General features: G+C 42.0%; 1 protein-coding gene across 1 annotated transcript; it reads right to left on the bottom strand.

Annotated features, from left to right (window-relative positions):
* Positions 1-6348: 6348 nt before the first annotated feature.
* LOC133014914 (coiled-coil domain-containing protein 9B) lies at positions 6349-22115 on the bottom strand. Its single transcript, XM_061082129.1, has 14 exons — positions 22104-22115; positions 18100-18207; positions 17865-17969; positions 17619-17774; positions 16398-16538; positions 14406-14413; positions 11385-11540; positions 9833-9882; positions 9683-9733; positions 8923-9019; positions 7550-7583; positions 6885-7449; positions 6714-6796; positions 6349-6375 (listed from the first exon to the last, which is right to left on the bottom strand). The coding sequence occupies exons 1-14, from the start codon at positions 22113-22115 to the stop codon at positions 6349-6351; spliced, it is 1593 nt and encodes a 530-aa protein (XP_060938112.1).
* Between the last annotated feature and the right edge of the window lie 2360 nt (positions 22116-24475).

Genomic DNA, 24475 nt, shown 5'->3' with positions numbered 1-24475 from the left:
AAAAATCACATCGGTGCACGCTCAGCAAAAGGAGCAGGCGGTTTATGGTCAGTCTTGTGATCATGGGCGTTCAATCCAATTCTGATGGGGGGGGGGGCCTTTTTAATTGCATGAGTGAACTGTCCACTGTGATCAGAGGCGACTGTCCCAGAGCGCCATTTATCTCCCAGTCCGCCACAGCTTCACCCACCGCAGCTCTCACTGAAACCACTTCAGTCACATGTGGTCTGAAGTGGAAATAAGACCAACCGCCCTGTGCACTCTCTCAGCAGCATGTGAGGGAGGTGTATTGATTGGAGGGCTCTGGTGTGTGCACGGTACAACACAAGAGAACGCATTACACAATGCCCCTGTTGCTCATGCTGCTATTTTTGGTCCGGCTCTCTTTCTGACAGGGACTGTTCTTGCTGAAAGGTTTGTGTTTCTGTGCTGGCGGTGACAAGCATCTTTTACTATCAAGTTGACAAATAAAAGCCACTCTGTCTCTGCCGGTGAGATGTAAACGGCGGCGACGTGCACGCGTTTTTGTTAATGTGACAGGTTTTGTCTGGAACCAGAGCCAAGGTATGTGCGTGGTGGGCCAAACAGGAAGTCAATTCATCAGGGGAGACAGCGCTAGACGCATGCATCTCCAATGTGTGCCACAGAAATATGTAAAACAGAGCGTCCACAGTACAGTGACAGGACTGTCAATGCTGCAGGGGGCTCTGTTTATGTAGAGCAGCCTTGACAGATGTAGTTCCGGTTCCTCTTGCAGCCCATTGTGATATATGGCGGGAGTAATGACCGATTTATTGATGAGGGACTTCATCAGCGCCGACAGTTATTGCTGGGAGCTGCACCGGACTCAGGGTGCACCATCTGACCTTATGACTCTTGAACTCAGGCACCCAGGCAGATGATTACATTATCTAGTGGGGAATTATTTATGTGATACATTAAAAAGCAGAATGAGATTCATTTGTCTTGTAGCTGCAGTCAGGTCATAGGTCAAATTAGAGCTTAAAACAGGAAATTTATCAAGTCATTAAAGAAATATATGAAATTTAGTTTTTTAGTATTTTCATACTTCAGTTGTTTTGGGATTGCAGCTGTACTGGGATGTGTCACCCATGGACTGTATAAGGCAACACATTAGTGAGAAGAGAGGTGGTAGTTGGTTCCGAAGCAAGGAGGACCGAGGTGTGTTTGTGCTGGTGAGACAGCGAATGGTAATTAATATGGTGTTTATAATTTTTAAAGCTCCACTCCAAATAGCATTATTAGACAGACAAATCTGTCCTATTTGTTTTTCCGAACGTTTGATTCAAGCAAGGGTTGGTAATCGTGGAAAAGGTTGCAAGAGCAGGGCGAGAATTTGGAAGTATGCAACCGACGTCCCACCCTTTACTTTCGTTACTCTCGTCAAAAGCTACGCCCTCAAAACATGTGAACATGCACTGAATAACAACTGCGATAAACCGACTTTTCTGTGACTCTCTCGCTAACTTCTGGCTATCGTCTCCAATTCAGGTGTAAGTCTTGCCGGCTGAAGACTGAAACGCAGGCTGGCAGGTCGGTTAGCGACAGATACACGCCGACCAGTCATTTAATTCGGTTGTGTTTCCCCCCCCCCGCCGCCCTCAAGCATGCACCAACATTAAAGGGTTGAGGGTAGATTATTTCCCCTCCCTGCATTGATGTATTCAGGGTTGACTACTACTACAACCAGGAGACCTTTTCCACCAAAGATGCAGAGATTAAAGGCCTTCATTGTTTGAGCAAGACACCATTACAAAATGTACGTTCATATTAGCACGTTGTCTGGCCGCGCCGGTGAACAATGTGAAGGCAAAGAACAAAAGCTTTTTCAATTAACAAAAGGGCAGTGCTGAGGAGTTATGCATTTTAAAACAAAACGTGATACTCCACGCGACTAGGTACCACGTTGACAGCTTTGGAGTTTAATAATGTTGTCGTTTGACCTTTTGAAAAATTCATGGCACATTTTTTCTAGTTTTCACAACTGAAACACAAAAAAAAAATATGATGTAGATGATCTAAAAATATTCATATTAGTATAAAGTAGTATTATGTAGGATGCAAATAAAATGTTAGATCTGTCAAGGTCAAAAAGGAAAAAATATTGAAATGATTTTAAAGCTGAGAGGTGAGACAAGTTACCTGACCCATTTAGCTGATTAAAATTAGCTTCATGTGTGGCTACCTATGCTAGCCTTTACATTTGTTACCTAACAACAATATGTCAGTGTGATTATAATATAAATTTTTAAGCAATAGAACATAAAACATGTGTTTAATGTATATGTTTATGTACAAGTTGAACTTTATATAATCATATCACTTTACATTGAACTTATGTACTTAAGTGACATGCAAATCTAATTGATGTCAACGTTTTAGGATTAGTTATTTTTTGAAGGAATATTTCTGCTAAGTCAGAAAAGCAATTTCTGTATTTATTTATTTGGTTATACTGAGTTCATTTAGTAGATGATGCGCCCTAAACCAAAATATCAACATGGCAGACAGGGCACATGTTCACCTTGTCAGCCCGGCCCTCCGTCTCCTCAGCGTGGGGATGAAGGAGGGAGGATGGTGGTGGAGGAGGGAGGGAGAGAACACTCCCTTGATCATTGCAGCTGTTGAGGCGTGGTTGTTACATCCAGAACCATGACAGGGTGGGGATCTGGGGGGGGGGCTCAGTGGGGACTGCCAACCTGCCTGTGTGAGGTGCTGTCAGTCAGGGTCGCATGGCCGGCCCATCGCCTCCACCTAACCTACATCCTTTAACGCTAATGAGACAGAGAGGCTTTTGACTGTCAGCTCTCCACCTTCTATTATCCCCGTGCCACAGACTCAGGGATGATATAAGGCAGCACAAACCTGCAGGAACAATATGCAGATTTGAGCTCAAGCATGTTATGAAATACACATTTTAGCTTTCTCGCAGATCGATGAGAAGGTTGATAACGTTCTGATATCAATCTAAATCTACTGTATGAGAATCCCTTCTCCAAGCCGCAAATATTCCAACCCAGCACAAAATCAAATAAGTCTATTGATGTTCATGAAATGCACTGTGTTGCCCAAAAGTTGAGTCTTTTGATTTTTTTCCCTGTGAAGCTTCCCCTCACTGCACAGAGCAGGTGACATAATCCTACACTGCCCTTCAATCCTTTAGTAAAGCCTACAGCTCTTATTTCCATAATATCAACACCCCCACTGTAGTGCACTGTTGCATCAGACACTCCAAACTATTAGCTTTGCACCAAAGTGAACCGGCAATGTGATAGACGGAAACTGTGTGTGTTATAATCTCATAAGCAGGGATCGAAAAACCTTTTCAGCTGGTGTTAAAAAAGGACAGCTCAACATTTCTGTTGATTTTCAAGGAGAGTGAGGAGGTTGTACAACAGGTCACAAGTCAAATCAAATCAATTTCATTTATATGGCACCAAATCACGAGTTATCTCAGGGCTGTGTTCACAGAGAGCAGGTCTAGACAGCTCTCTACAATAACACACAAAAGCCTGAAAGCCTCAGTGGCAGAAGGCTGCTATGGAGACAGCCGCGGGAGGAGATAATTAAAATAGTAGCACCTACGGGAGGTCCCACCTGTAGGGCCGAGAGGCTGCAGCTTTCAATTCAACAGCCCTGCAGAGAGAGAGGAAATTAATAAAAATCCCACATGAAGGCAGAGTCAGCGGACCAAGGTCAAACCTAACAGGCTGGTAAAGCTGCAATTTCTGCCCATTTTTCGTTCCCTCTGAGATTCACTAGAGTGGCCTTTGCTTTCTAAAGACTCTCAGAGGATGAATTAATTTGCATCTATGGTGTAATCGCAGGTGGCAAGGGTGATCTGAGAGGGTGCAACAACATAACGGCAGACGTGATTAGAGAATTTGAAATAGAGAAAAACTTTATTGATGTTGCTCGTTCCTTCCACGTTGTTCTACAGTATATGAAGCTAGAATTAAGTTATGATGAGCTGAGGTCACACAGACACACACACATTCATTCCTTCTCCGTGAGTGTGCGTAAAAACATGAAGGACAGCAGTGGTGGAGCAAGACAGTCACTTAATCCTCCTACACATGACACTGCAGTGAGCTGATGATGCAGATGTCGGAAAACTAAATGAACAAACTAAACAAGGACGAGCTGCTGTGTGGTTGAAGGTCTGAGAATCCATATCACTAATTTTAATCCCACAGGGATCTTTATATATTCCAGAGCTCATTTTACCAACCTGCTTTTTAAACTTGTTCCTTTTACCTCTGATTTAAATTCCATATATGATACAGAATAAAGCATACTGTAGCTACTACATTCTGGACTATTTCTATTTTATGTAACCACAGTTGAGGCTGACAGGGCCCAGCAGCTCAGAGCATATCCACTATCTCGTCTACTTTCGGTTACATAACCGTTGACTAAACTGAAGCATTGACGAACACCAAAAACCTTCTTTGAGGACAGAGTTCTTGTGAGGCTTCTTACTATCACTGATACCAAACACACAACAGTAGACTGGCAATAAATACAAACAAATCCATACATGTCACAGACAATAAAAACAGCCACTATAATGCACATACAGTTTTAGATTTGCAACAATCATTCTAGTTATAACATTCTCTTGTCCGCTGGGAGAGGCAAATAAATAAAATCAATACTGACACTGCACTGCTACTACAGTACATTTAACACTACAGTATGTTATGATACAAACCATGAAACACCTTCAGTGTTGAAGAAGTCGATATGCAAGGCACGACAGCAGGCTAAACCCCTTTAAAAAATATTAGTTGTTTTCATGATTAGAAAAAAGAGACCAAGTGGCAGAACAGTGTCAGGAGGGAATTACAGCTGAATCCAGGGTGTCTGTGGACTAAAGGCTAAATCCTAGTGGACCTGGATATTGTTCTTTCAGTAGAACGAGTGTGTCCATCCCACGGGGGGGCCAGGGGGAGCCTGACTCTGTTCCACTCTTCTGCTTCAAGACTAAAAAAAACTTGAGCAAAATATTCAAAATTTAGTTTTTGATTCACAACTTTGACTTTCATGTTTGTGCTGAGTTGTTCTTTACATTTGTAAATCGTATGTTATAATTCCATTAAGTGTGTAAAACATTACATTTGAGGGGAAGAACAGATGATTGGGATTCAGCTGTGACACTGTTCTGAAAAAACACTAGCAATGTCATTAAGGGCAAGTTTGAGGTTTTAATTCTACAGTGTTATTGATCACCTGGGAAGACTGATTTTAAAACTGCAAATTGTTAGTCTGGTAACTACCAACTGACCATAAACAACAGCATTATTGGATACTTACTATTAAAAGAATACAGCAATGTTTGAGACCTGTACTTCTATAACGTTTGGGGAAAGAAAAGTCTGAACATGCGCTGTAGAGGCTTGACTTTTAGTCCTAAATTATGATTTTCCAAACTGAGACAAACTTATCTATGACATCATCGGGGGTTTTCTTTCTCAGATTTTCACCTCCGGAGCCACAGAAGACGTGTTGCAACTTTTTTCACACTGTGTCACACTAACATAGAGGACAAAACTATGCCCTTAAGTCAAATCAGTGGACTTCCCTTTTAAATTTCCTTAAAAGCAAATACCACAGCCAGTGGTCATATTTTGGAAACTTACCAGTGTCTTGGTCAGAGGCCAATAAGACAATAAGTCTCAAATGTGCCCTTCAATGATATATTGATTTCTAAATCCAGGTAAGGACATTGACCCATGCTGGAAGCAGTAAACAAGTAATTTCCACTCACTCAGATGTGAGTGTAGATACACAGACCCTACTCTGTAAGTCTGTCACGACTGCATCATCATACACTGTGATACAGACTTTATTTCATTATTGAAAATACCTCTAAGGCAGATTCAGGCACTAGACAACGAGCGTGGCTGAAGTTTTCTTTTCGAGGGCTACCTACAAGGAACAGATCAGATAGCCTCCTGATGTGTACCTTGAAATGTTCATCCACATGTAAACATTCAGTGATATTGCACTTGAGCAGCATACCAACATACTGTTTAAGGTGTCACATACTTTTATGTTCATAAAGTGCTTTGATCCAAAAATATTTGATCAGGGAAACGGCTCACCACTCCTATGTCAAATCTTAGATGTTTGAGAACTTCGATCGGAGGCCACGCAGCAAAGCAAAATGACTAACCACGGTTTCTTGTGTGAGCCGTAAACTTGACATCTCGAAAAAGTGCAACCTGAAGCGAAATGAAGCATCCGAATACAAAGACACGAGAGCTTTGTGTCGCTCTGTGTGGCTGGGTTTTGGTTTCGGTGTTTCCATCCTGAAAATGTCAGTCAGACAATCTTCCCGTGTTCTCTCGCCTGCAAAAAAACAAAAAACATATTAAGCTTGCAAAAAGTAAATTAATTTTAACAATGCAGATTTTGTTTATCAATCTCAGGCCTGTCACGTTAATCCTGTGGGGATGATTGAAGGTCAGACACTGTACATCAGGGGGCTGTTTCCATGCAGGGTGAGATGTTATTTCTCCTCAACTCGAATCAGGCCTCAGAGGTGGTTAAAACACTTCAACTGAAATTTAATATTACAGCCCCTCTCTCTTCATCATTTTAACTGATCATCCATTTGAACTTCCCTCCATAAGTGCATTTACACATCTATTGATCCTCCCATCCCTCATCTTGTCTCTCACACTGACCTTGTCGCTGCTGGCACAATGTGTCGGGTGGGCTTCTCCTGACTCCAGGCTCAGGACAGACAGACCAGGGTCTATAAGCTCCTCTGTGTGAGAAAAAAACAACATTATCTCAGGTACATGTCAACCAAATGTGTTGTCAGAGAAGTCAGGGCCACTGACTATATTTCATACCTGTGTTTGTGTTGCTGATATTGCACTTAGCAAGCTCTACAGGCTGGAGAGAGGCCTTCTCTGGAGAGGCACAGGCTTTTTCGGCAGGGGGCGAGTTGGGAGATGTGGGGGGGTTGCTGTCATTTTTAGTACAATCAATTTCATACGACTCCCACTGGGCGACAGGAGGAGCAGACGGATCATCGCCCTGATCCTGAGGACTTCCGTCATCCTTCTTGGCACTTTCAAAAGGCTGCTGTGGCCCTTGCACTTCCTGTTTGTTATTTTTAGGTGATGAAGCTTTTAAGTTCGATTCCGAGCTGGCAGAGTCCTGAGAACCTGCCGTTTGCCTCGTACGAGCTCCCTGGATGAGCTCCTCCAAGAAGCGTACTTTCTTCTCTGGGCTCCGTGGAGACATGACCTCTGACACGGGGGCTGCGGATCCACTCACTTCCTCAGACACGCTCTGCAGATCTGAGCTGGGCGACAGCTTCGTTTTTGTGTCCTCACCTGTATGATCCTCTACGTCAACATCTGTGAGGGCATCAAGTTCCTCCAGGAATTCCTCCAATGTTGTATCAGACATCTAAAGGATGAGATTAGAACAACAAATCAGGTACTTTGATTATTTGGTAACCTTTATTAATCAATGCACAGTTCATATTGAAACAGGTTTGAGTTCTTACCTGTAGGTTCTCTCCCTCTTCACCTGCCAGCCATCTGAAAAATGAAAATGTACAAATTGAATGTACAAGCAACTTCTATCAAGTATCTCAGTAACAATGTAAGAATAGTGATGCCATTATCATTTAATTTCCTGTTAGCATTATACCATTTCTTTAAGGCAAAGATGAAGCTAAAGTCAGTTAGCTTAGCTTGGCACAAAGACTGGAAAGATGGGGGAAACAGCTAGCCTTTTCTTGCCCAAAGGTAAAAACCTTACTCTGATATTCTTGTTAAATTCAGGCAAAACCAAACAAGAAGTTGTTATGACTGGCCACAAATTGTCCCGCACATAGCCACATGCAATTTTTTTTATTTTGGGCGGCTGTGGATCAAGAGGAAGAGGGCGTCTTGCCCTATCCAGAAAGTCGGTGGTTCAATCCTCGGCTCCTACACTCTGTGTGTCCTTGGGCAGGATACTGAACCTAAATTGCCCATGACGGTGGTTCCAACAGTGTATGAATAATGCGTGATTTAAAAAAAAACAGTGTATGGATGCAAGGCATGAATGTGTGTGTGAATGTGACATGTGCTTTGAAGTGACCCTTCGTAGAAAAGCACTCAGTCTATTTAGTATTCAAGCTAACAATCTCCTTCTGGTATACAGCTTCATATTTACTGTACAGACATGAGTGATATATTCTCATCCAACCCTTGTCAATAAAACATATAAGCATATTTCTTTCTATTGTATATTCAAATAAAAGCTACGCTAGCTTTGCTCTCGCAGCTGAGTCTTTGATCTCAGCTGTTGTAGAATCAGTGGCCTGTGGGCTGCCCAGCTGTGACAAAAGCACATCCTGATACCAAGAATTGGTCTGGATGCAACTGAGAGTTGGTTTCTACCTTGTTCCCTGACCCTTTACCTACTGCCACCACAGACACACAGACACAATAGATCATCGGGTACATTTTCACACATCCGGTTCTGTGGTCGCATGGCTTTTTGAGATGATTATTTTGAGCAGCACTTGTGTAACTGCGCAGCCTGAACGCCTCGTCAACAGGCAGCACAGTGGCTTGTTTCACAACAGAGGAAAAGCTGGAGGAGAAAAATAAAAAAGTGAATGCACTGAGACATGAATGAGGCCTTCTGGGTGATTAAGTCAGCTGCCACAAATTCTAAATCATGTCTCATGACATCCAAGGGGATTTGCACATTCGGGCAAAGTGCGGGAAAACAATGTGCCTTCACAGCCAATTCACATATTTCATTCGTCATAGTAACTTTTTGTCTTAACAGTTAATTGAGGCTGCTGAGAGAGACACTCCAATCAAGTTTAACATCAAGATGTTTTTTTGATGTAGCACAAAATCATGTTCCACTGATACTGACCTCCTGGCCCTCCCAGTCAAGCGATCTTTGCCTTTAGCTTTGCTGCTCACCACCGGAACTTTTTTAGCGTCCTTGTCTTTTCCTCGCTTCTCACGTCCTGTAGGACAGGGGAATACAGGAAGTCACAATTAACACACAATAGCTATCACCACTGCCACATACGAAAATAAATCCTATTCAGTTTATAATGCAGAGGGACAGTAGTGGCAGGGTAACAGGAGCAATCACCAGGGGGGGGGCTGTGTTGTGCTCTACAGATGCAGCAAGTTTGGGTAAACAGTCTTCTCAGTCAGTCATTAACTATGGGAAAGGTTTATATGTTCAATTAAAAAACAGTAGAAATTACATTTAAATTCGAACTTAAGATATGGCTGAAAGCAAATTTAACTTGTTATCATTTTTAAGAACTCCATTTAATCTCATATGATTCGATGGTGTTGTGCTTTAATCGTCAGGTTGCCTTGTAAGAACTGTCTACGAATGGGAGATGAAAATTAGCCTATACAGCTAAGTCACGTTCATTTAAATTAGTTTGTCTGTTGTCAATGAGCACTGTCCCTATCAAATAAATAAACAAACAAATTCATTAATTAAATAACATCAATATCCATCTTCACTCTTTGTGCTTAAATTTCTTCTAATTGACAACAAGAAAAAATACACATCTCACAAAAAAAGAGCTTTATAACTTTTTCTGTACACTATATGATTGTCTTAAGGGACTTATCTGATAAATAAACAATAGTTCCGAGTGGGATACCTCTTGGGTCCACATTTGCCCTGGGTTGTCCTCTTTTAGCACCTCTTCCACCTGTAATTAAAAATAATAAATAATGAATAATACTAAAATAATACAACACAAACATTTAAATTCATATTTTATCTCTTATTCTCATATTTTCAGTCTTACCTCTGCTACAAGTCCCCCAGTCTCTCTCAGGCAGGGATTTGTCTGAAAACCTAAAAGCAAAGGTTAAGATGCACAGAAAAAACATTTTTATTTCAAAGTGGCATAACAGCCCCATCAACATTCTCTTTTAACATTTGAGTAGCATCACTGCACATTTATGTCGGGCCTTTATGCAGAAGCAGTGTCACACCCTTGTATTGTACATCCACTGAATCCCTAAATAGTTGAGTCAAAAATACATTTCCTCCCCTATTCTGACTCAAGGGTCTTGTTTAAGTGTCGCCAAATAAGGTAAGGCATTCCATCCCGTAGCCCTGGCTAAAAATAGCGTTCCTTCCTTGTCTCTTTAAATTTTGAAGCTTCCTTAAACAGCACATTCATTTACTCAGCCCATGTATTCATTCTGCGGGTCTCAAGCTTTGTACTACAGGCCAGATTGTTTCAAATCAACAACTGTTTAAAATGAATGGGTTGTGTTTTTCCCTCCAGTTAGTATGAGGGGCTATCGTGTGATTTCACAAAGGAAAGGGAGGGCAGGCTCGAACATACTGCTCATCCACTCACTTTAGAATCAGAGATAGTCTGCAACATGTTACAGTAACATAACACATACAATGACACAATTCACTTTAACAGTAATTACTTTGTGATGTTATCAGTTTTGATTTAATCCTGTGACTTGATATAGTCTTGTGATCATGTGGCATAAAATCCAGACAGCTCATCTAATAGAAGCTTCTACTGAATCATCCCCCTAGAAAGAAACAGGCTGTTCTTCGAGCTTAGTTTTGTTTGTTTGTTATCTACATCTGCACTGAAAATTCAATTTAGCTGACTTCAGAGGGAAAAGAAGAGGCTTTAATTTTTCACTACAAATCCTATTAGCAAAGCATAACAACTGGAAGCAGGGGGAATTAGCTACCATAGCTTTGTCCAGGGGTTAATAACACCTAACTACCAGCATGTCTGAAGCTTACAAGTTAACTGTCTCTACTTAGTTATCAATTTTGTAGCCACAAAATTATGTCAGCTCCATTGCTTTTCTGCTTGTGAAACACTGAATTTATTCATGTTTACGTTTCTATTTGTGCTGGTAGGTAGGTTTATGTTTTAACCTTTGGGAAGCTAGCAGTTTTTATGCTAAGCCAAGCTAGCAAACTGCTGCAATCATGAGTGGTTTCCATTTTCGCATTAACATGATAGGCAAGACAGCACAGAATAATATATATATAATTATATATTTAAGTATTCCTTACAGAAAACAGAATTTTTGTACATTATTTGATACTAGTGAAAACCACTATGAAAAAGCATCGTATTTTAGAGGAAACTAGAGGGATAAAGATTTTTTTATGTTTTTACGCGATTGATTGAAGACAAGGAAACAACCACCACCAAGTGTCCCTTCATAAGCCAATTGTGAAGAAGAATAAAGCTACTCAGTTGAAATTTCATGGAAATAGATTGAAAAAGATTTCTCTGAGAGAGATCTACTATCACAGCTCTGAAAAATCAAAGCGCCTTGGGGAAAGTGAGTGCTAAGATGTCTCACATGGTCTCAGTCTTGTCCACGTCCCATGCCCTTCTCCACTGGCCCTTTGCGTTTTTATGCCGAGCCACTCTCTCCTTGTCGATCTGCTCGCGCTCTTTCTTCCACCTCAGATATTCCTCCTGCTCTTCTTTCTGTGTGGGGATGTCCAGGTCTGTGCTGGCAAGAGGGCTCGCTGGCTCCTAAGTGAACACAAAACATTTCAGTGGGGTTTAATACATAAAAGCAAGTGTCTTTCTCAATGTAGATGAATATCATGTACTTTATATAGAGATGGACGACATGACCGCTCATGAAAAAGCATTTTGATCGCTCCCTAGTGGATGGCTGCAGTATGTGTATAGGTCAAGGCATTTATGAAGACTCTGGTGTATTATATTGTTACAGTGGTGGCCAGCTGCAGTATAAGTCATTGATCCTGTCTCCTCCATGTTAATGGAAGGGACATAGACCAAACAAAAAATTCAAAAAACACGACAAATCTATTTTTCTGAAAGATGGTTTCTTTCATTTTTACATAGTTCTTATCACAATGATTTTTGCTCAAGGGATCATTGTCTGATAACTTTGGTTTTAAAGAATTATTTGATGCGATAAAATGGGGTGAAACAACATGATTGACAAATGAGACTGACTTGATTGGTCAAGTGCAAGTGTCGATAGGAAGTCGCTACTGCACTCGATGCTACAGCAAAGCGTCTGGCTCCAAAGCCACAAGATGGCGGCTTTTTGGCTTTGTTGTTTCATCCATCTTTATCTACAGCCTATGATTTATATCACAGTGCTATCCACTCTTCGGTAATGAAGCACTGGCATTTACTAAATTAATTCACCCCTGCACCACTCTGTGTCTCATTATAATATATTTGATGCATCATTCTACACACTAACCAGAGCAATGGAGGAAAACAGCTTAACAATAGCCTCCCATTAGACATGGGTGGTCATAAACACAAACAGCTTTTCATCTGTAAACAAATCATTTCACAGTGGGTCAATACAGATCAATCGGGATAAAAAAAAAAGAAAAAGGGAACAAACAGAGGTATTGTAGTATTTTCGTGCATTCTGCACATGCCGCACTGTCAAAACGAAAGGTTGCCGCTGGGCCCAGTGAGCATCCATTTGATTACAAAAGGCCTCTTGTTCATCAACCGTGCTAACTGCGAGGCAATACAATCAAACTCTCTGAGACAATATTCCAGACAAAAAAATGCAACATACTGCTCTGTAAATGTAATTAGGTCCCCTTCCTCCTTCTTCCCCCTCTTAACCTGTTTATTGATTAGTGCCATTAGAGCAGAAAGGATTGTTGGCTAGTATACTAAAGGGAGAGGAGGGAGATGTTATGCAGGCTCTTAACACATCAAAGCAGACAGAGGCTGTGGGTTCTCGCTACAAACGCCTGGAGTAAATCCGGTCTAGAAACAGTGCTGTGCTTTGAGGGACATTATGTAAAAAAAAAACAGCAGTCTCTGAGGGACAGTGCCTGTCAGCGTTCAATTTTCTTTCTCTTTTACAGCAAGAGGGAGATTACATCGATGTCTGGAGAATATTTAAATGTGGTGTTACCAAGGGAAAAAAAATATCTACTGTACATGCTTCTCCTTTGCATATTATGTCTCACAGCTACAGAAAAAAACTGTCAGAGAAAGAGACATAACACAGTTCCATTACAAAAAGAAAAAAAAAAAGAAAAAGATGGGTGATGTTTTCCCGGCAGGTGTGGACCAATCAGAGTCAAGTAAACATGTTGCCTTTCTGCTTTGTACATAGCATCTGTGCTCATCCCTGTGTTTTCCATTTCCTCTCCTCTGGCCCCTGGAGAACATCAGTGGACACAAGGGACAGAGCTTCTCACATGTTCCAACAGGCCGTCTCCTGCTGCCACCCCAGCTGCCCTGCTAATAAGCACTTTTCAATTTATGGCCTCCACGGGGCCTAAAAGGGAGGTTATCAGGGGCCAACACAGGTAACATAGTCATCACATTGAGTATGGCCAATGCAGTAGGACTTTTCGAAGGTAAAAATTGCTAAAGAGAGCAAAAGCTGCCAGTGTTTCATCCTGAATACGCCTGCAGAGGTTTACAATTTATTGTATTAACCAAAACAGTTACGCTTTCGAAACATTCGCAAAAAACCCTGCACCTTACTTCCTTTTTTCACTCGGCTCAGACTGTAGGGCAGGCGACGGATGGAGAGCCGAAGGGGCATGAACGGCATCATTTGTCATGTGGCATATCCGTCGTCCCTGCCTTCCTCTTCAGCCTGTTTATCGCACGCCTGATCTGTGAGACATCTCTGAGCTACTCCAGTGATGGGACCACGCGAGCTAGAGAAGGAGGGTGTGGCTTTCTGTGTGTTGGAGCGACAACCTTTTGGCTTATGAGTTATCTCAAACCTGAGAAGAGGATGTTTTAGAGATACAGCATCAATATTCTCATTTAAATATTGGTATGTTTGTGTGTCTATCTTTGAAACCATGGCACTGTGCTGCTCCTTTGTGCTTCTGCCCCAGTTTAACCTCGTCCTGTCCGAGAGGGGACGAAAGATTATCATAACAAAAACAAGGGTGCCACAGCTGCTTATTGCCACTGATTTCACGTGGCTGTAAAGAGTCACATAACTGCTGCAACAAACTGAAAAAGCAAATCAAGCAAGAGCACACACACACAAAGATTAAGAGGCTGACACTGCCCCCAAGTGGACTGAGGAGGTTAACAGCATGCTCTGGTACTCTGGTTTTTAAATGTTCACTTTGCAAACAGGGTGTCATTGAAGCAGAGTGCAGTTAGATATGACTGAATGTCAATGTTACTCACCTGACTGCAGGTAGAGAAGAGCGTGAAGGTATGGCTCTGGTGTATTTCTGACTGCAAATTGCACTTGTGTGAATTCAGCGCATGAGTCACGTTGTCTGTAACAGCAACACTTACATCAACAGACCATCGGGGAAAAGACAATAAATGCTGGGCAGAGGGGTCTAGTATAACTACAGACAATGACACACACGTACACACTCACACACTCTCCTACCCACTCCCGAATGAGATCTAGCACATTTGCAGGAACAAAGAACCGCTGGCCTCTGTGTTTCTTTTCTTTCTCCCTCCTTACACGTCTTCTTCCTCTCTACTCTCTGACCCTTTCCTGGCACCTTGCCAGGCCTGTCTCTGTGGCAGCATAATGAGCCTTTTTGCAACGAGAAGGCAGTCGAATGTTAATTAGATCAAATCGACCCCTTTCAGGATGGTGGGAATGGGGAAACAATTGTGCCACAGGAGGACAGATCACTAAAGGATCCAGAGATGAGAAAAGGAGGCTGGAGACAGACAGTGGGCTGTGCAAAGGAGTGTCTCCCCCTCTTTCCGCCCTCCTTACCTTTCCTCTCACTCGTCTTCATTCTGAACATCCTTTCGCCTGTCTCTCGTTCTCATTAGCGTGAGATGACGTCTAGTCATGAGGCACTTACAGGCATTACGATCTGCCTGGGACACTGCCACACAACCACACCCCTGTCACAGAGTCATTGTTCATTTCCAGCATGTCTGATGCACACGCTCGAAAAATATTGCAGAGGTAGTCTGCAGTTCGTCATGGACCTTTTACATACACATACTTTTCTGAGACCACATAGATACATGACATTTCCTCCTCCAGAATCATCCTTCAGCAGCGCTCATCCTCTTTGCTCTCTTATAAGCCATATAAAATGAAAATGGTTCTGCAAACAGCAACCACATGGAAACCAGGTTTCTGGGATTCACTGGCGCAGTGGAGCGCTGGCTACTGTTCAACTGCTGATTCAATCCACATGATAAATAAAAAGGGGGACAGACCAAACGGGCCAGAAATAAAGGCAAGAGAGCAGCGGGTTCAGCCCCTAGATTTAGTGCACATTAGCTTGGACAGGCCAGTGGCACTTAGTTTGGATGGTTAAGGGGTAAGGGTAAGGGGCTAGGGAATGTATTATGTCAATGAGTGTCCTCACCAAGATAGAAGTACAAAGTGTGTGTGTGTGTGTGTGTGTGTGTGTGTGTGTGTGTGTGTGTGTGTGTGTGTGTGTGTGTGTGTGTGTGTGTGTGTGTGTGTATACATATATTTAGAAACAGCCTCCACTTTGTGTTGTGTCCAGAGACCCCTCCTGTGGCTGGACTGTGTCTGTGTTTACATTGGGGAGGATCAGCTGTCTGTGCACTGCATCAGCTCATTGATTGGGCCGCAAGTGTGTGTGTGCATGCAAGTGTGGGTGTTTGTGTGGGTGTGCGCATGCCTCAGACTGTAGCAGAGCAGCTGTTCCAGACTTCCTAAATACCCGGGGGGACTAAAGTCAGTGATAGTGTGGCATTTCACATCCCTGCTGGGGTTACATGTATATCTGCCTATGTGTGTTCAACATAGGATCTCAAGCATCCAGCATATGGTAAAGCTATTGATATTAAAAAGTTATATCTCCGGTCTCATTATATTACTGATAACGCCTTTTGTTGAGCAGTTATTGCATCTATCTTTCTTCAATTAGTCTTCATGACACTGAAGGGGCTCTGTGAACTTTACAGCCTGTTCCACACACACCCAAAGGCATCTACACTCAGAATCTAAGATTTTTTTCAAAAAATACAGCAAAAGATTCCTCAGAGGGAGAAAATATACTGAATAACCATCAGACATGAGTGTGATCACACCAAAGAAGTCAGCAGTCACCCAGACGATGCTGGATTCTTTGAATTTTTGGTCCATAGCTCTGTTAGCAGCCCCCCTTTCACTAATCCCACAGCAGTCAGCCACAGCCCTAGCCCGCCTCCTGTTCACAACCATTGTGCTCCATTATTGGAGGGCTGTGGCCAGCCAACATGTCTGACATCTATGTAAAACACGTCCGTGCAGCCCACGGAGGACAAACAAAGGGGGTGTGTGAGACTGAAAGGGGACAGTAGGGTGCGTGCCGTGTTTTTAACGCTGAAGCATGTGATCACTGGAGTGTTCAGTGTGTCCCATTCAAACCTGTGCTGCTGCTGTGCTTCTCTTGTTCGTGTGAGGTGGTTGCTTCCCCCTCCCAGCTGACTCTACGCCCCTCGGCGGTCCATCTTCCGTAGGGCTCTTGACGTCTGCGGCGTCCGGCCTCTTCTCAGGCCTCTCACTCACGACCCTCTTACCCTGAAGAGACAGTTACTCTCATTAGTGTCATAACTGCCAGCAGGTGCATTGAAATACAATGACCGAATTCTGCATAATTATTATTTTGAGGGTGCAAACACATGCTTATGCAGTAAAACACATGTAGTCCTGCTGGTCTGTATACAGACCACTCATAAATAGAGGATATTGACAGCTCTAATACAAATGTAAGCTTTTTTATTCAAAATTACATATTATACATTACTGTTGGGTTTCTCTATATTATTGTAAGGTCTCCACCTTGATATGTAAAGTGTCTTGAGATAATGTGTGTTGTGATTTGGTACTATACAAATAAAATGTAACTGATATGCAATGAAAATGGAATATTGTACCTCCACCAGCTGCACATTTTAGCCATGCTAGCTTCATGTCTCTTTGGGTAGCTATGTCAGTCCTCCACTTGTGTCCACTTCTGACCCAAGAATGAAAAACAATATCTGTATAAACATAAAATGTGGTGTCCTATAACATGGTACAGATATGAATGGTGCCCAGAGAATGTAATAACTCAAAATCTGGTGATCCCCTGACTAATATCTAAAGATTTACATTTGGCTTGTGACCAGACACCCATATAACAAAATTACATCCAAGCCTCATGTCAGACTCATCCCTACCTCATGTTTAAATGTTAGCATGTTAACATGCTACTCTAAGAACTTGAACATTGAAAACAATGCACTTGCATTGCTGATTGTTAGCATGTTGGCAGGCTGTAGATTCCTCTTTTTAACAACTCAAGGCTAGGCTGAGCATCAAACAGGCATATTTAGCCTGTTTGATAACTACATTATTAGTACATAGATTTATTTAAGTTCCAGTAAATAAGTGTGCTCAGCTGGTTAAATTGCTCGATAAGAATCGATCCAATTCAAGCTGCAACACTATGCAACTTGTTTTCTTCCCGAAACCTACTGTTTGACTGCTTCCAGCAAGGTGTGCTTACTGATTTGAATGAATGAAATTGAATGAACTTTCATTATTGTCAATAAAACTACAGGGGTTTGGGGTTCTTTATTTTTTTCCATGTCACTTCAAGTGGAAATTGGCGTTTACCGTTTTTCCTGCCATGGTGACTGTTAACTGCTTCCTGTGGCCCTGGGCAGCACTCTGCGAGGGGCCCTCTCCCCCCCTGTCAGGCCCCGCCTCCTGCTGTCCTTTACCAGCTGCTGAACCACCGCTGAATGGCTTTGTCACCACCACACGACTATCCTGCTTTCAAACAGTAGAGGGGAATATGTTATAAATAATTCATATTATATAACTTCTAAAATCTGTCATCTCATATTCTGAAACACTCACACTGGTGGACTTGTTGATCGTGATGGTGAGATCCTCAGCTTTGCCCTTAAGGCTCTGCAGTGCCAATCCGTCCTCCTCTGCCCTTTTCTTGTCTTCCTCTACCTCCTGCATGCAACCCAATGAAAACAACCAATCAGGAAGCCTGAAGGATACCCCAAACAAAGATTTGCAATTCTAATCCGGAAACCACGTCTGAACATCACAGGTATTTCTCTGCCCGCAAACACGTCCTCACCTTGTACCTCTTCATGAGCGCTTCATTCTTCCTGCGGAGGGCCTCAATCTTCTTGTCCAGCTCCACGTCCCTGCCATGATCCCTCTTGGGCATCATGTCACTGGGGCTCTAAGAGGAGACACATCAAACATTTGATCATAAAGATCTGCAGATTGAGTCCTGCTGGTAACTCCCACTTTGAAACTCTCTGCCCACTGAACTCAGACACACTACCTCTCTAGCTTCTTTAAAATGTTGTCTTAAACCCTTCACCTTCCGACAGCTTTAGGGAATGTTTGATTTGCATTAATCTATACTGTTTTTATTTGTATTATTTATTTGTACTAGGTTCTCTCTTGTGTGGCCAATGACCTTTCAATAAACTGCCGTTTGGTTTTAAATGTTTTGGTTTTATTTCTTCTAATTAAGTACTTTGTAACATAGAGTAAGCAAAGTATGGAAAGTGTGGTGTAACTTAAGCTTACTATTATTACTTCAATGCTGGTGTATTTTTTAATTTCACTACAAAATAATACTTTTTTGACAGTTGTGCAAGAACTTTCCCAACATAAAATAGTCTAAAACTGGAAAAACTTGATTTCAATCAGAAATGATTTTACAAGAGAATAAGTAAACAACAATTCCATTCTCATATTTATGCCAACTCTCATTGCTGGCTAGATAAGCACACTTGTTGGTATAGAAACAATTTCGGATGTACAAAAACATTGAGGTCCGATACTCCGCTGTTGTTACCCTATCACATTTGTATGTATTCTGTATATACCTAAATAAAAGTCCCTATTAAACAAGATTTAAAATAATACAAACATTTGAGTGACAACGAGGTGAACTTATAGCATGTTCATACAATCTGAAAATGTCTTGTGTCCATACCACTGCATGTGCTGCGATAACACACACTGCTCACACCCAACACACATGGAGTATTCATCATGGAGCTCAGTTACAAATGCGGCCGGGATGCATATGCAGAGCATCTTAAACATGCTGATGCAGTCAGCAGGGCATTCCTCCTCACACGACTAGAGGCCCCCATAATGAAAGTCTCTGCAGAGACAGCTGCCATCGTGTTTGAGCGCTGCAGCCGAGCTGAAGAACACGAAGATGAGAATAAATGAAACAACATTGAAGACACAATCACTGGAAGTTCAGGACATATTGGAGACGACAACAACCGCTGAACTGCACAGATTGTTAAAAAAGACAAGTCAGACATCTTTGGAAATATGCTTATTCGCTTTATTAAGAGTAAGATGAGAGGACTGCAGACCTGTGGCAAGCAGCAGAGTAACCTGTAAAATCACAACTTGTCATTTTTATAATAGATTTTATTATGACTAATAGCTAATTTGTAAGATTTAAATGTGCTAGTGGATGGATTTCGTTGCCTTTGGGCACCAGGTTAGCTGCATCCCCACTGTTTCCATCTTTATACTCTTTATATAAGTTAAGCTAATCAAGTAATGATTGCAGCATCATTCTTAATCCACAAATGTTCCATCAAACATTCCTTAGAATTTATTAATAGGTGCAATTGAAATGCCAGCACAAGGGCCAATCCCAAGGCAGCTTATACGTCCTCCAAAATGTAATATTCTGTCAAGTCCCAATGAGATGATACAAAAACAAAACAAAAACTTCTGTGCTGATGCAAGCTGACTAGAGGAGAAACCACATTTTTAACAGTAGTAATCTATTATTATCATTATTATTATTGTTAGCTTTTATTTAACTAGGTAAGTACCTTTTAAGATTAAAAATAAGGGAGACCTGGCCAAAAATAGCAGCAACACAGTTTAAACTAATAGATTAATAACATTATTTCCCTATATTCAGTCTGGACTTTGGCAACAATGAATCGCAAATACTACAAATATTATGACTTCCAGTTTCAAAAAGAACATATATATGGTAGGAATTTTGCCCGGGATGCTTTTATACATGAATGGAATATACACCAATGACTGAGAGAGCACACACATAAGGGAGCTCAATTGCTATAGAGTGAAGAAGTCAATGGTGAGTATAGAGAATGACACGTAATAAATCTCAGTGCCCTATGATTACATTAAATTACTTTTCATTTAGCTGACGCTTTCATCCAAAGCGACTTACAATAAGTGCTTTCAACCATGAGGGAACAAACCCAGAACAACAAGAATCAAGAAAGTACTATTTATTCAAGAAAGCCAAACTACAAAGTGCTATAAAGTGCCATTTAAGTGCTACTAAACTGTTAGTTTTAACTTCTGTTCAAGGTATAGTCGGAAGAGATGTGTTTTTAGTTTGCGGCGGATGTATAGACTTTCTGCTGTCCTGATGTCATTGGGGAGCTCATTCCACCATTTAGGAGCCAGGACAGCAAACAGTCGTGATTTTGTTGAGTGCTTAGCTCGCAGTGAGGGAGCAACAAGCCGATTGGCAGCTGCAGAGCGGAGTGAACGGGCCGGGGTGTAACGTTTGACCATGTCCTGGATGTAGACTGGAACCGATCCAGCACGGAACGCAAGTACTAATGTTTTGAAGCCGATGCGGGCTACCACTGGTAACCATGATAAATGCTCTCCAGCCTGTAAAGACACATCTCTATAATCAAATCAACAATTTCTTTTCCACACAGAAAAAAAGGCAGGATCTAAAATTTGTTGGGATTTATAGTTAATGTGTCGGGTAAATATCTGCCCCAACTTTAAAACGATGGAATCAGAGTTATTAGTGTTTGCTGCTGATTCATCCTTCCCTCTGTCTGATTTCAAGCCAGAACCAATTTTCCTCATATCTTCAGAAGGATTTCATCCAGCACACAAAGAGTGCTCAGATAATCCTCAATGAACAACAGTCATTCAACTCAATGAGCAAGAACCAGTGTTTTCATCCTCTGTTGTCACTCACGGCAGAGAAGTGTCAATAACACCGACTAACAGGAAAAGTTACTACTGGTGCTCATTGAAACTGTGAAGCAACACAACTTGTTTAGATGGATCCCACTCTCACTCCCACTCCTAAATTACTTCCAAGGGGTCAGACCCTCTCGACAGCGGCAGCAAACAGCTGTGCCAAGGTGAGTCAGTCATCCTCCACTGTTGCCCCAGTGACGGCAAGAACGCTGAAGCCACTTCTGTGTGATATTACTGGGCTGGAGTGATGACTCACGGCTCACAGGCACACCAAGGCCGTCACGTTGGGACTGCAAGATATTCTTCTGTGCTGTTGCCACCACCGCTGCTGGTACGCCTGCAGAGACAGGCTGCCACTGAGAGGATGAGCTCAACTACAGCACTTAAATCCTGCAGTCAGCGAGATCTGCCTTTCTGCAAGTTGTCAGCACAGACTTTAAAGCGAAATAGCAAAGAGAATACATCCTGAATCCATATGAGTCTTTCAAACCTGCAAAGTCAAAGAGAGCATGAGAGAAAATTTGGGACTCACTCAATGAGGCGGCCGGCTGGAAAGTGGTTACCTCACAGCTTCTAGTTGTCAGGGTATCCAAACACAACACACCATGAGGACATGCCACCAAGAATAGGCGCAAGGGAGAGACAGGCTGCTAACTCTGAATCTCAGTGAGGCCAATGGCGGAGACTGAAGGGAGCACTGGCCTCTGCAAAGTGGGGGAGACTGTGTGTGGGGACGGTACCCCTGCCGGGTTCAGCAGTCCAGTTCTTTGATTGTGCAGCAGCAAGGGGAACCTACGCACATATACACACACGATCACAAAACACACAGAAACGCTGTGGGTCTGCCAGGGGGACGGTACCCATGCCTGGACAAGCAGGCAAAAGGGGGAGGAGGTGGGGGGGGCCTGCAGAGAGAAAGCTGCCAAGGCTTCCTCCCTAACCAGCATTCCTGCCACCTACAGGAGCTAGAACGGAGGACAGAAATGAGCAGGAGACACAACTGAATCACAGCTCAATCTGCGACAGAGCAGGAGAGGAAGCGAGAGAGCCTCAAGCTGAGAGAGAGAGGGGGATGAGAAGGGGAAGGAGAAAGGAGACACTCACAGGTCTTTCCATGTCAGCGGTGAGAGCTGGGCTGAGTCCAGGCGCAAGGCTGCCGAGGCGGCACAGAGGGCTGCCCGGAGTCCACGATCATGCCTCCATTACAATGAGCCAAGTTGGGCAAGCAGCCAAGATGTCTCACAAATGCACAGAGCTCCCCTGTTAACAGATTTCACAGCACCCGCCCGCTCGTCCACCCTCTCTCATTCTCTCTCTCTCCCTCACTCGCCAACCCTCCCACCCTACTGCACATATGCTCTCTCACTCCCTCTCTCCGTCTCTAAAGCACTTGCTCTTTCCCCCTCCTCACTTATCCTCCGCTCAAAGCATGCTGTAGTTAAATCTCTTCACCCTCCCTATACACATTTTTGTCTGTGTGTATATATATATAAGTACATACAAATTTCCTTTACTTTTTCTTTATCACTTTTAAATATGACATTTAACACCAGATAGATGTGGGTCTGACAGGGCACGGTACCCATTTATTATTTCCTTCTTTTCTAAAGAGAGAAACATTTATTTAAATCATTCCTCGTATTTTTTTGTCATAATTTGTAATTGTTACATTTAACATTAGAAAAATGACTGTTTCTTAATTTATTCTTTCCTCCTTTTTGTAAATAATATCCGTGTGTGTATGTCTCTGCGCATGTTTGTGTGTATATCATTCATTATCATATCATTTTCAAAAGCAACACTTAACATTCAAGTAAACTTTAGGCCTATAAACACCTATATATTTTGTAAAGCACTTCATTATTGAATGTGAGTGTGTTCAAATATTTTTGCCACATATGCCACTGTGTCCCAACTAACTAAGATGGTTAAAGAAAAGAATTAATGAGAGAGAAAAAATATTTGAATGATTCCATTTCTCATGGGGCCTCATTCACATCTATAATGATACTATATAAATGCAGAAATAGCAAATGAGACAACAGCTGCTTCTCCTGCGAGCTCCAGACTATACTTGTTCAGAGCACTAATGAAGCTTCCTAAAGACTGCAGGGTGGATGGGTTAGTAAAGGGGGGGGGGGGGGGGGGGCTACTGGCTGCTGAAGTTCCCACAAATCTCCATGCAGGACATTTTGCATCTGCCAGAGCCCAGTGTGAGAGCTGGAGACAGCCAGCAGCACACAGGCGGTAGCAGCAGCAGACTGATGTCACACTATGAAGTTTTAAGATGCCAAAACATACACATAGTTTAACTTGTAAACAAATCGATACTGCTGCTAATGAGCTGAAGCCCTTTACAAACACTTTGAGTCTGTAACATATTTGAGTTAATTTAGATTAGATTAGATTAGATTCAACTTTATTGTCATTGCACAGTACAAGTACTTATACAACGAAATGCAGTTTAGCATCTAACCAGAAGTCCAAAAAAGGCAGTAAAAGTGCAGAGTATGTGCATATTTAAAGTGAATATGTAAATAAATAAGATCTGTAAAGTAAGAAATATATATGGAATATTACAGTATTAAGAGATATTGTATGATATAAGAACGATGAATACACTATGAGCAAGATAAATATATATAAATATGAATACACTATAGACGTGATAATACAGTAGTTAAAAAAAAATTATGAATAAAGTAAGAAGTTAGTGTCTGTAACATCGTCTCCAAACTGGCCATCTTTCTGTATGAGCCAGGCTAATGTCGGGTCAAAGGTTATGCTAGGTGATGTTTTCAAAAAAGTACAGTTGTGGTAGTTAAACCAATTTAAAACACATTAGCAATGTTAACCATTGGAATCAATGTCATTTATCTGAGATAAACAAGGACTTAGCGACCGGAGGAGTCTGCAGTCCAGTCCACTGCAATGTCAGCGAGCTAACATGCTAATACGCTAACATCGACATCGTTAGCATACTGATGTTCAGCAGGTGTAGCATGTTACACCTGCTGAGGTGTTTAGCATGTTAGCAAAACTCAAGTGATGGCTAAATAAGAGATTATAACATATTTATTTATGACATAAGCATTTTTCTTGTTGATTACTTAGTTTTCAGTTGTTAGCTGTGATGACACAAAGCTAACTCTATAGAACACTTTTTGCCTTAACTTAAATCCAAAGTTTGGACGGAGGGACGGACGGACAGACAGACAGACAGACGGACAGATAGATAGACAGACAGACAGACAGACAGACAGACAGACAGGATAGATAGATACGTTTATACTTATCTCTTCCAGCTGGATCGTGGAGGTAAGAGCAGAAACAGCAACTTCGCATCATGTCCACTAGTCTGCGCCAAATCCTTTGCCAAGAAAAGTTGATCTTCACAAAAGGATACCGTACAGATTTTTTAATGGTAAAAATAAAATCTAAATCAAGATTAAGAGTCAATCAAACAGTTTCAAGTG

This window comes from Limanda limanda, chromosome 12, assembly GCF_963576545.1.
Source record: "Limanda limanda chromosome 12, fLimLim1.1, whole genome shotgun sequence".
NCBI lineage: Eukaryota > Metazoa > Chordata > Actinopteri > Pleuronectiformes > Pleuronectidae > Limanda > Limanda limanda.
The sequence above is the reverse complement of the archived record's forward strand: the minus strand, read 5'-3'. Positions and strand labels throughout refer to the sequence as shown.